Source organism: Petaurus breviceps, unplaced genomic scaffold, assembly GCF_028583685.1.
Source record: "Petaurus breviceps papuanus isolate PSGF00001 unplaced genomic scaffold, PetGlider_PUasm1.0 551, whole genome shotgun sequence".
Classification (NCBI taxonomy): Eukaryota; Metazoa; Chordata; class Mammalia; order Diprotodontia; family Petauridae; genus Petaurus; species Petaurus breviceps.
In genome coordinates this window covers 9,679,094-9,692,796 of record NW_027186372.1, presented here as the reverse complement: position 1 = coordinate 9,692,796, position 13,703 = coordinate 9,679,094, and the positions used below count along the sequence as shown (strand labels likewise).

Below are 13,703 nucleotides of genomic sequence, written 5' to 3'. Positions count from 1 at the left end.
ACAATAAAATAGAGAAATCATTGGTCAATAAGATTTTAAAGAGAGAAGGAAACCAGATCACTAGTATTAAAAATGAAGAGGTAAATATACCACTAATTAAAATGAAATCAAAGTAATTATAAGGATTTATTTTTCTGAGTTATATGCCAATAAATTTAACAATTTAAGTGAAATGAAATAATGTTTACAAAAATATAAACTGCCTAGATTAACAGAACAGGAAATAGAATATCTAAATAAACCTATTTTAGACAAATTGAACAGGCCATAAATGAGCTTCCTAAGAAAAAAAAAATAATCAGGATCAGATAGATTTACAAATGAATTCTACCAAATATTTAAAGATCAACTAATTCCAATTTTAAATAAATTATTTGGAATAATAGGTAAAGAAGGATTTCTAACTCATTTTTTTGAAATAAATATGTACTGATACCTAAACGAGAAAGAGCAAAAAAAAGAAAGAAAATTCTAGACAAAATATATTAATTAATATGGATACAGAAATCCTAAATAAAATAATTACCTAGGAGACTACAACAATATATTACCAAGATTATACATTGTGTCCAAGTGGGATTTATACCAGGAATGCAGGAATGGTTTAACATAAGGAAAACTATTAACACAATTGATTATATCAATAACAAAAGTAACAAAAATCATGTGATTATATCAACAGATATAGGAAAAGTTTTTTTTGTCCCTGAGAAAATATTTTTTGTTTGTTTTCTTTTTTTTAAATTTATTTAATTTTTTTAAATGCTTTATTAACTTGAGATTAACATCATCCGTTTCCGTCAGATTTGAGTTACAAATTTTCTCCCTGTTTTTCCCCTACCCACCGCCCCAAAATAGCAGTCTCACAGGATATCCCTTCCCCCAATCTGCTCTCTCCCATATTTTCTCCCATACCCCTTTCGACTTTTCCAGTGGATCTCTGTCTCAGTACCTATATATCTTATTTCCCCAATTACATGTAAGATGGTATTAATAATAGTATACACACACACACACACACACACATATATATATATATTTGAATATTTTATTTTAAAGCTTCCAATTCCAGATTCATTCCCTTCCTTCCCTGTCACTCACCGCCACTGGGAAGACAAGCAGTTCAGTAGAGGTTGTACATGTGTGGCTAATGCAAAACAACAACATAGTAGTTATATTGTAAAAGACTGACTACATTTCCCTCCCTCCCATCCCACCTCCCACCTGATCCACTCTTTACCCTGAATCCCATCCCTTTTCAAAAGTGGGTGCTTCCAACTTCCCTCCCCCCCCACCCCCCCCCCCCTCCATCCTTCCTCCCCTCAACCCCCCCCCCCCCCCATTCTCCTGGAGGGTGAGATACCCTATTTAGTGTGTATTTCACTCTCTCCTCAAGCCAGATTCAATGGGAATAAGGTTGACCCATTCCCTTTTGCCTTCCTATTCTTCCCTTCCATTGTAATCATTTTCCCTTGCCTCTTCTGTATGAGATAGTTTACCCCAATCTGTCTCTCCCCATATCCTCTCATTATATTCCTCTCACCTCTTAATTTCACCTTTTAAGTATCATCCCTTCCTGTTAAATTGGTCCTGTGCCCTCTATGTATACCTGTAAACATATATACACACATTCACATATGTATTAATATGCCTATATACCCTCATATATAGACATATATATATATTTCTATTCCCTTCAACTACTGAGAAAAGTTTCATAAGTTACAATTATTGTTTTTCCATGTAGGAATGTTAATAGTTCAACTTTGATAAGTTCCTTATGATTTCTTTTCCCTGTTTACCTTCTCATGCTTCTCTTACTTCTTATATCTGAATGTCAAATTTTCTATTCAGCTCTGGTTTTTTCAGCAAGAATGCCTGAAAGTCCTCTATTCCATATTTTCCCCTGAAACATGATACTCAGTTTTGCTGGGTAGGTGACTCTTGGTTTTAATCCCAGCTCCCTTGACCTCCGGAATATCACATTCCAAGCCCTTCAATCACTCAGTGTAGAAGCTGCCAGATCCTGGGTTATCCTGACTGTTTTTCCACAATATTCAAATTGTTTCTTCCTGGCTGCTTGTAATACTGGGAATTCCGGAACCTGGCTATAATTATTAATTCCTAGGAGTTTTCTTTTTGGGATCTTTTTCAGGAGGTGATCGGTGGATTCTTTCAACCTCTGTTTTGCCCTCTGGTACTAAAACATCAGGGCAGTTTTCTTTGAGAACTTCCTGGAGGATGCTTTCTAGGTTCTTACTTTGGTCATGGCTTTCAGTTAGTCCAATAATTTTTAAATTCTCTCTCCTGGATCTATTTTCGAGGTCAGTGGTTTTTCCCATGAGATATTTCACATTGCCTTCTATTCTTTCATTTGTTTGGATCTGTTTAACAGCATCTTGATTTCTCATAAAGTCATTAGCTTCCATTTTTTCCATTCTAATTCTGAAGCAATGATTCTCCTCATTGAGCTTTTTTTCTTTTTCCATCTGGCAAATTCGGCTTTTTAAGGCATTCTTCTCCTCATTTCCTTTTTGAGCTTCCTTTGCCATTTGAGTCAGTCTGTTTTTTAAGGTATTATTTTCCTCAGTCAGGCTGTTGACTCTCAATTCATAATTTTCTTGCATTGTTCTCATTTCTCTTCCCAATTTTTCCTCCACTTCTCTTATCTGCTTCTTAAGGTCCTCTATGACCTGTAAACCAGCTTGTATTTTCCTTTGAAGGTTTTGGTGCAGGAGTTCTGACTTCACTGTTTTCCTCCTGTTCCATGCCTTGCTCCTTCTTGTCCCCAAAATAGGAGTGTAATGTTGGAATGTTCTGTCTGCTTTGTTTCTTTTGCCTGCTCATTTTGCCACTTAATTACTTAACTTTTGGGCTTTTTGCCACAGTAGGACTCTGCCACCCGACAGGGAGCTTTCGTCCCAAATGCTGGGGTTTTCTCAACTGCTGGAGGTATTAAATGGGTGCCCTCTCTGAAGTCTCACATGCTCTGGCAAGCTGGACACACACCCTAGGACCTCCACCCTAGACTGTAATCCAGATCCAAGCAGGTTAAAGCAAGAGTGATTACCCCTCAGACTGGTTCTTGCTCCCCCTACACTCTGCAGGCCAGGATGTCGCTGGCTGACTGTGCTGGTGTCTCAGCAACTTCTCGCCCCAGGGGTAAAAGCCACGCACTCCCACTTACTGGTCCCAAAGTCCAGACTGCACTGGCCTCTCACCTTGTCCTTGGCATCTATGTGTTGATAAATCTGGAAACTGCCACAGCTGCTGCTGATCTGGAGTCCTTCAGGCCGCGGCTGGTCAGGCCCGCCCTGGGACTAAATCCTAGGCTTGGTGCTGGGCTCAGCTCCCAGAGCACTGCGCTAGATTCCTGCTGGCCTGCCGGGCTGTCCTCAGTGGGAGGTTAGAATCTCTGTGTCATTTTGTGGGTTCTGCCGCTCCAAAGTTTGTTTAGAGTCCCCTTTTTACATGGATTGGGAAAGGTGGACGCCAGAGCGGCGGGGAAATCCTGCTTCTACTCCGCCATCTTGGCTCCGCCCCCAAAAAGTTTTTGATAAAATGCAACACTCATTCCTATTAAAAACCCTTGAAAGCATAGGCATAAATGAGTTTTTCCTTAAAATGAAAAAATACATCTACCTAAAACCATTAACAAGTGTTATTTGTTATGGAGACAAGCTAGAAGCCTTCCCAGTAAGATCAGAAGTGAAACAAGGATGCCCATTGTTACTAGTTTATTGAGTATTGTATTAGAAATGTTAGCAATAACAATAAAATAGGAAAAAGAAATTAAAGAAATTAGAATGGGCCAATGAGGCAATAAAACTATCCCTTTTTGCATATGATATGATGATATACTTGGAAAATCTTAAAGATTCAACTAAAAAGTTAGTGGAAACTAATTTTAGTGAAGTAGCAGGACATAAAATAAATCCATATAAGTCATCAGCATTTCTATATATCACCAACAAAACCTTGCAAGTAAGAGATAACACATTTAAAATGACTATGGAGTATAAAATACCTGACAGTATACCTACCAAAACAAATCCAGGAATCCAGTGAACATAATTACAAAACACTTTTTATGCAAAAAAAGTCAGATCTAAATAATTCGAGAAATATTCATTGCTTGTGGGTAGGCAGAGCCACTAAAATAAAAATGACAATTTTACCTAAACAAAAAATTATTTTACTGAGCTAGAAAATTCCAATATTAAATAAATTATTTGAAATAATAGGTAAAGAATAAATTCATTTGGAAGAACAAAAAATCAAGAATATCAAAGGAATTAATGAAAAAACTATAAATGGAAGGACAGTTAGCAGTGCAAGATCGTAAGTGATAAGACAATAATTAGCAAAAGTATCAGGTACAGGTAGAAAGGTAAATCAGTGGAACAGAGTAGACATATAATACAAAGTAGCAAGTTATTATATGATAATATTGTGTTCAATAAATGTAAAGATTTAAGCTTTTGGGATAAGAATTCATTATTTGGTCTAAAAAATTGTTGGGAGATCTAGAAAACAGTCTGTTAGTAATTGGGCATAGACCAATATCTTCTACCATTTACCAAGATATGGTCAAAATGGATATACAACCTAGATATAAAGCAGGATCACATTAGAAAATTAGAAGAACATGGAACAAGTTACCTATAAAAATTAAAAATAGGGAACATTTTATGAATAAATAAGAGAAAGAGCATTGTGAGATATAAAATGGATAATTTTGATTACATTGAATTAAAACAAGTTTGTTCAAATAAAAAAATAGAATAAATATTAGACAGAAAACAGGAAATTGGGAGAAAATTTTTATTGATAGTTTCTCAGATAAATATCATCTCAAATATATAAAAACTTCATCATATTTATAAGAATGCAAAGCATTCCCCACTTGATAAATGGTCAAAAGATATGAACAGGCAGTTTTTTTTAAAGAAGAAATCAAAACTATATGTAGTCATATGAAAAAATGCTCTAAATCACTATTGATTAAAGAAATGCAAATTAAATCAACTTTGAGATAGTATCTTACACCTATCAGATTGGCTAAAACAATAAAAGGGGAAAGCGACAAATATTGGAGGAGATGTCTTAAAATTGGGACACTAATTCGCTGTTGGGTGTACTGTGCACTGATCCAAGAATTTTGGAGAGCAATCTGGAATTATACCCTAAAAGTTATAAAACTATATCTACCCTTTGACCCAGCAATGCTACTATTAGATTTGTTTCCAAGGTGATTAGGGAAAAAGGAAAAGAACTTATATGCTCTAACATATTTATAGCAGCTCTCTTTGGTGGTGGCAAAGAACTGAAAATTAAGGGGATTCCTGTCAGTTGGTGAATGGCTAAATAAGTTGTGGTATATGATTGTGATGGAATACTACTATACTGTAAGAAATAATTAGCTGGTTTATTTTAGAAAATTATAAAAATACTTACATGAAATAATGAAGAGTGAAATGAACAGAATCAAGAATATTGTCCATAGTAACAGCCGTGATGTTCTAAGAATAACTTTAAACAACTAAGTAATTTTGAGTATTATAAATACTCAAATCAACTATGAAGGAACTATGAAGGTGGGAAGGGAGAAAAAACTTAAAAGCACACAACAGAAAACAAAAGAAAACTTAGAAGGAAGCACAGAAAAGCAGGGTAGCTTTGAAAGTTATATGTAGTATTTATTACATCGTTTTTTAAAAAAGTAAACTGTGAAATGGAAATTCATGGTCTTACATTGAATAATCTTTTTACATTGTGCTGTGTACATGGAAATGTTCTCTTTTTTGGTCTTCTTGTATTTGTTCAAAATAATTTTTTAAAAATTCTTTTTCTGTCAAACTTGTCTGACCCTGAGCAATGAATCAGATACTTTTCGAGGTCTAGGTTTCTTCGTTTAAAAAATATAATTAGACCACATAATCTCTGAGTTTTCTTCCAGCTCCCCAAGCCTAGGATCCTAGGAATTCTAGCCCTTATTTTGGTTATCATTCAGTAAAGTGAGTGTTATGACACCAAAGACAGAATTTCAGTTTTGTTAGAGAAGGATGAACTTTGACACTTACAACTTGAGTAATAAAATAGGTCCTCGTTGACAGTGTTTATCCAAAATTACAAAAAGCTCCAGAATGCTGTTCCCAGATGTATAAAAGCAACCAGTGGAGTTATTCTCCTTTAAAAGACAAAGGTAGTTCCTCGTTTCAAAGAGAATGTAAAAACTAAAGCCTATTTTTCCAGTTCACTTTTCAGCAGCTGAGAAGTGTGCCCGTCGACTGAAGTGCTGATCACAATTTTTCTGAATAGTCACCCTGATAGCGTTCAGTAGTTATGACAGCTAGGAGTACTCTCTCATGCACCTTTTTTTCAGCCAGTAGCCCCATCCTGTCAGCATTATCACAGAATGGTCATTAAGCTCCCACCTTCTGAATGAATGACATAGCGCTGTCCTGGGAAGTATCAGTTAGAGGATTAGATTCACTTAAGGTTGTGCTTTACTCTTTGGTTGCCTGTAGTAGATAATATCTGCTTTCATATGTCAAGAATGGTTGGAGGTTTAATTTAAACTTCAAAAGTCCTAGGACTGTGTATTGTTTCTTTTGCCCAAAGGTAATTTATATTGTCATTGTAGAATGACTAAGTAAAGCCTATCAATTTTCTGAAAAGTATATTATCAGTGTTAGCAGTGATTTTCATGCTTTTGCTGTAATTGAATTTTATATTTATTATATATATGCTTTTACTGTGAATTTGCAGTGGGTCGCTTGTATTAATGATATGCATTTTTAAAATAAAAATTTTGATTTGGAGGAAGTTGTGGTTAAATTGAAAACTGATTAAATTAAAAATGTTATGGAAGCAGTTAAACTCTCTACTTTTTGATAGCTATGTAGTTGCCCTAGTATGTATGGAAATTTAGATGCCTTGATTATAGGCATATTATAAATAAATGTACATGAGCTAATAATACTGAAGAGGGTTGAGTAATAATATTCAGAATTAGATCCAGGAACTTAAATTCATTTTCCAAACTATTTATTAATTATTTATTGGACACAGCTATCTTAGTAGCCTCCAAACACATCTACGTTGCTCAAGTGATTTTATTTTCCTTATTCACAGTCACAAGACTGTTTAAAACACTAAACTTAGTTCTGACTTATTCTAAAGTTGAGTTTGATATGGGTCCAGAGTGCTCTAAACATATGTAGATTATCACTGTGCCTTTGTTTATGCAGCTTTTCCCTTACAAATCCATATGCTTTCAAAACAGAATCATAAACGATGAGAGCTGCAAAGAGTTAATATTACCTTAGGTTCAGGGAAGCAAAGTCCCCTTCAGCTAAATTCTGGTGGAGACAGAACTAGAATTCAGGGATCTGAATTTTCTGGTGCTGGGTCTGGTAAAATCCTTACGAGTAAATTTCCTATATTGTGATCAGTATTTCTAGACGGGTTGTACAGTGCCAAATATAACTTTCATTTGTTAACATTACCCGGTTTTACACATTGGTGAATCAGCTCTTCATCTCTACCCGTACTAAGATGTGTAATTTATTTTCTTCCAAGGGTACCATGGACCATTATGTAATAGGGGTGATAATCCTCTCTGAATTGACTCAAGAAATGAATCTGGTAAGCTTTTTTCCTTTTAAGGGAACTACAAGCTTATTCTCATAGTCATATTCCTTGGTTGACTTTATTTGTGGCTAACGTTTTCCATCCCTCTTTGTCAGGATGTTTTTAGTGAACAGAAAACGACAGAGTATTCACATCACATTTTTTGTTTATTTAATGAGTGATGCAATTAGAGATTGGGACTGTTTCAATATTATTGAAAACATCAACAACAGTATGTGGTACTATCCAGAACACAGAATTAGCCATGGTCAGTGCCCCATGGGCATCCTTTTATCTTCTTTGTATATAATAATACAGTAACCATAAGAAGAAAATTAAATTCTCAAGAGAAGCAAACCACCATGTTGCTTATTCTTGTACAAATAAAAGCGAAAACGGTTTTGGTGAATTGATTCTCAACAATGCTCGCCCAGCAGGGCTGATCAAAGCACAGGCCACTTGGAATAGTGCCACGTCCAGGCAGGGCTGTCCACCCTGCAGCTGAGCTGCTGTCACCTGCTCCTACTGCTTCTGCTGTTACATTGGTTATACCATGAACAAAAGCAAGAGTCGGGCTTCATAGAAAATCATCTCCTAACAAAAGGGAAGGTAGCAATGTGACATAGGAATGATTGGGCTCCTAAAGAGAATGTCGCCTAGGGCCATTTCTGTAGTCCAGAAGTCTCTTTGTAGTGAAGTAGGAAGCCTGTGTCTCTGGAACCACAACCAAATGACTTTGCTATATTTTTTCTTAGACTGACCTAGATGTTAGAAAACTATCCCACATTAGTAAAAAAAAAATGCTAAAATTGGTAGTGGTCATTCTGGTTTTAAAACAAATAATGGATTCTATCCTGAAGATGACCTTGTTTTCTAGGTGGGGAAATTGACCCACCAGAAAGCTGATGCTTGTCTAGCCTTCTTGCCCAGGGCCACACAGCTGCCACAGTTTTTCTGAGTATTTTAAAACTCTTCTTGTTTCTGTTTCCTATTCCGTTATCTAGCACAGCAAGATCAGATAGTGCCTTACAACATAAAGCAGGTAACAGAGTTTAGTGACAGTTGTTGTGGCTGTTGTTGATGGATATTTCAATAATTCAGTTCATTTCAAAGCATTCAGCACACAACCAACTTATGAGGGATATGGTAAAAATATTTTCCCCCATTTTACATATGAAGAAATGGTGAAGGAAACAATGAAGGTAAATGACTCACCTGGGGTCAAAGAGTAGGTAGCACAGAAGAGGCTTGACATAGGTTTTCTGGCTGTGTGTATAATGTTCCTTCCATCATGTTTCTTCTCCTAGTGATAGAAATATCACACTAGGCATTCAGGTTTCTGTGGAGCTATCACTAAGCAAGTAGTCTTTTATCATGTGATACTATGTATTTTATTCTCCAACTAAAGCAGTTTATAGGAAATGGGTTGTTAATAAAAATGGTTTCCATGAATATGCCATCATCTTTCAAAAAGTGATCCATCAAGTAAAGGATGTGAATCAGCTTTGCAACTTCAATAATATGACCTCTTCAAGGCATTTTTTGCTCATACAAAATATAGAACTTAATTGTTGTCAACTAGCATTCATTGAGCATCCACCAGTTCTGTCGCTCTATACTGTAAAACTTGAGGAGAACTTGTAATTACTGAGCAGCTAGGTGGCTCAGTGGATAGAGCTTCAGAGTCAGGGAGACCTGGGTTCAGATTTGTCTTTAGACGATTACTAGCTGTGTGATCATAGGCAAGTCCTAGTACTTGTTTGCCTCAGTTTCCTCCGCTGAAAAAGGGAGATAATAATAGCACCTACCTTAAAGGGTCATTGTGAGGATCAAATGAGAATACTTTTTAAGTGCTTAGTACAATGTGTGGCGGTGTATAGGCTAATGTTATTATTATTATTCTTGTTACGTCCAACCTCCTCATTTTACACATGAAAAGATGAATTAGTCCAAGAAATGGTATGAAGCTTTCTCAATAGAACCAGTACTACTATTTGAGTCTTTTAACTCCTAGTCCAGTGCTTTATCATTTAACTTTGCATAATATGCCTCAGTTTCAAATTTCTAAATTCAGAATCACCATTTCTTCCTCACAAGTCCTTACAAGACTACAAATATACCTAAGAAATTGCTCAGATTTCATTTTTCTTCTCCACTTTGTATGGATTTCTTTTATAATCACACCCACTATGCTTATTTTGTCCTTAAGACAATAAAAGTACATTGGTTGTTTTTAATCTGTCACACCACTTTGGTTTATTCACTTAGACATTCTTTTTTTTCAAGCTAAATGCAAAGAATTTTTTTTTATTGTGTATCTTAAAAAAAGCTTATCTTTCAGCTCTTAGGACAAACCTGCCATAGATTTTCTGCAAACACATACTTTTTTTTTCCACTGCATAAGACAGGAATAATATTTACTTTAGAGCATAGTTAATGCAAAGGTGACTTAAGCATGTACTAGAAGCTTCCCTTTGGTGAACTTTTCATTTCTGGCCTTTTTGCTTAATATCTTCAGTGTATTGTTTTCATGGTGTTCTTCCACTATAATGAACTTTTGCCCATTTTGGATAAGATGTGGACATATTATTCAACTTGAAGAATATTTAAAAACACTTATAAGCAATGAAAATGATGCTCTGTTGCAATTATGTAATCTTAGCCACAATATTAATATGCCATTAATAACTTGAATCTATTAGTTGAGAAGTATTTCTTACTACAAAGAATTCCCCTTTACTTTACTTCAGACAACATCAGAAGTTTGTGGCGTCCTTTTTTGTAAATGAGAGAAGGAATGAATGATGAATGGGTGAATTGATTCCTATCAAGTTGTTAGAGGAGGATTTTGCAAATGAGCAGACTTGGACACAGTAAGATGTCACCCATTTCAGAAGTTGTACAATAGAGATCATGACTGAGTTTATTTTTTCTTGTATTCTGTAGCATACTTTTTTCATAAGCATGAAATTGTTGCTAAATAATTTGAATTTGCTAGCCTCTGTATTTAATTTTGAGATTGTCATTTTTATAACTGGGGATTCACATTTTTATTCTCTTGTGTCTTTAAATAATTTTGTTTGTATTGGTCCCTTTAGGTTGATTATTCTAGACCTTCAGCAAAACACCGAAAAATAGCTACCTCATTCAGGGACACATCTCTCAAGGACATTTTAGTACTGGCGTGTGCACTCCTAAAAGAAGTAAGATATTTCACAATTTCCTGCAGAAACTGTATAGTTGCTGTATTTTGGATATTTGCAATTCTTTAAAGTCTAAATTTACATCTCTAACCTTTGCAACTGACAGAACACCTTTGTGTTCTCTTGGTAGCATTTTCTTTTCCCCTAAGATTTCTAAATTGATAATTTGCGCCTTATCTATAGGCTTTGGCACTAGGAACAGAGATAAAATCAAATCCATAGATAATTTATTTAACTTCCAATTGCCTCTTACAAGAAACTTTTTTTGCTGTAACAATTGCTAGGTACTTGAATTAGATTTCACCTGCTTTCAGATTCCTCTAGTCATCTTTTGGATTAGTGCTAAAAGGTAGTGAAATGGTGTCAGGGGTTCTCATAATAATTATTCAGCAAACCAAGATTCATTTAATAATAATTATAGTAACAATAGCACTAATAACTAGCATTTATATAATAGCACTTTGAGATTTGCAAAGCACTTTACAAATATTATCTCATTTTATCCTCAAAACAATCCTGGGAAATAGGTGTTCTTATTATCCCCCATTTTTCAGATGAGGAAAATGAGGCAGACTGGGGCTAAGTGACTTGCTGAGGGTCTCACAGCTAGTAAGTGTCAGAGGTTGGACTTAACAAGGTCTTCCTGACTCCAGCCCAGCACTCTATCTACTATATCACCTGGCTTCTAGAATAGGTGGAATCCTTTCAAGTTTTGTGATATAAAATGGAAAAAAATCTCTTAGGCATATTGTCTTAATGACTCTTACCTGTGACTTCAAGAAGCTGTAACAGGCACAGCAGCCACACCCTGGTAAAAGTGTCTGCAGACAAGCTAAACCAGGTTGAGGGTAACTGACAGTCCTCAAACCTGTTGGTAAGTTAGGGGAATATCTACTCTGAGCATATAAAGAATTAGCCCAGTGGTATAAGCGCATGAGAACATTTGTTCCAGTAACCCTTGGGGCTGCTGAAGCATGTGCTGTGGAGTGCTTAGAGCTTGTCAGATATCAAAGACACCAAGGCCATTTGCTGTATCCCGAGCCATTGCCAGTCGTCCAGACTTTGGTCTTGCCATTGAACTTTAACGGCACTGGAAGAGAGAGTAAGGATGAGGACTTTGTACAACTCTGCCTCGCTTAAATCCAGTTCACAGGCATGTCAAGACATCACCTCTTCAGGAACAAAGGACAAACAACAACATTGTGTAAAATTTGCTAATATGATGCGTAATTACATTGCCCTATGATATTCAGATGTTCATCTTGTGCTGGTTGTTAGCATGCTCAGAAGTTGGGTTTTTTTTCAGATTTTTAAATTTGTGCCAGTACCGTGATAGCATAAGAACTGTCACAAAGAGCTAGGCTAATACTCCAGCTAATACTCTTATCTCTGACAGTGGCACATGACAGAGGACATCTTGTGACAGAGCGTATGTTTTTATCCAGTTACCTTTAAAGGTTAAGCATCTCTCCTCTCCCTCTCCTCTTCAAGCTGTCCTGAATTCCATCTTTAATGGATCAATTGAATTACATTAATGTCTATGTGTAAGGCGCTTTATCATATATTGGGGGCACAAAGACCAAATTCAAAGAGTCTTCCTTCAAGGAACTTACAATCCTAATAGAGGGGAAAGGAAAGGGGGAACAATAAAGTGTCAGGGCCACTGAATTTCAACCTAGTTCTAAAGTGCAAACAGAGCCCAAAGACTTGGTGATCACTCCTAGAAGAAAGAGAAAGAATGGTCATCTCATTCTGTCCTCTCTTAGCCAAGGGATGTAGTGGAGAACTAGAGTACATCCCTCTGAAAGTGCAAGGTGGAGTTAGCATGAGTCCCCAGGTGCCAGAGTTGCTTAGCCTTAAACCGAATCCTACTTAGAAGATTAGACAAATGAGCTAGAGAGACTCTGCTACCCATTCTCCACCTTCATTGGCAGGAATGACAATTTGACTATCTCAATGAGCTATTAGGAGCCCCAGCCTATTCTGTGTCTAAGAACCTCACAAAGAATGGGCTTCTTTATTCTTCCTTTTTATGATTCTATCATACATGAAATTAACTGAACTCTTTTTGAACTTATATTTTTAGCCTCCACTCTTAAAGGTAATGAGTTCCATAAATTTGCAACCTGCTGTGAAAAGTAGTACTTTCTTTTATTTGTCCCAAAGCTACCTTTTTTAATAAGCTTCAAGGGGTACTAGTTTTGTTATTCCAGAAGTGAAGTTAATTCAGTTTGAGATCAAGCATGAAAGATGTCACTCCCAGAGAGTCAAAATAAAAGAGTAAAAATCCAGGATATTACAGTAGAAGTAGAATAGTGATTTTAACGTTGTGGTTTTTTCTCCTTTATACCTGCTGTACTTAGAAAGCTGTCTTTTTAGAGCAAATATGCTAGTATTTTTCTATCTTTAGAAATCATATTCATTCATTTAATATGAAATTAAAGAATAGTTTTAGATTGAAGATTTAAAACACTGTCAATTTATAGAAAATATTCATCTGTTTTAAGATATTCAATAATTTTGAAATTTTTTTAGGTGTTGGCAAAACCTTTAAATCTTCAGGATGAAGTTCAACAAAATCTGGTAATGCAGGTCTTGAAACTTGTCCTCAACTGTCTTAATTTTGACTTCATTGGCAGTTCGGCAGATGAATCTGCAGACGATCTTTGCACAGTACAGATTCCAACAACTTGGAGAGCAAGTAAGAATAAGTTGTAGCAGTGGGGATGGTGACCATTAAGACCTTGAGTTAGAAACAGTGATAACTCATTTTTAACTTTATTTCTGTCTTGGCACATCATAGAGGGATTGAGTGGACCTCTTCCCCAATACAGCTAAGATATCATTACATAAATATCTGTAATA

General features: G+C 35.8%; 1 protein-coding gene across 1 annotated transcript in view; it reads left to right on the top strand.

Moving 5' to 3' along the window:
• Positions 1–13,703, top strand: part of RANBP17 (RAN binding protein 17) — a 350,044-nt gene that overhangs the window by 35,807 nt on the left and 300,534 nt on the right. Inside the window, exons 5-7 of the mRNA XM_069102382.1 lie at positions 7,585–7,650; positions 10,734–10,838; positions 13,374–13,539. Of these exons, the coding sequence (XP_068958483.1) occupies positions 7,585–7,650; positions 10,734–10,838; positions 13,374–13,539 (337 nt within the window). The remainder of the gene's footprint in view (positions 1–7,584; positions 7,651–10,733; positions 10,839–13,373; positions 13,540–13,703) is intronic.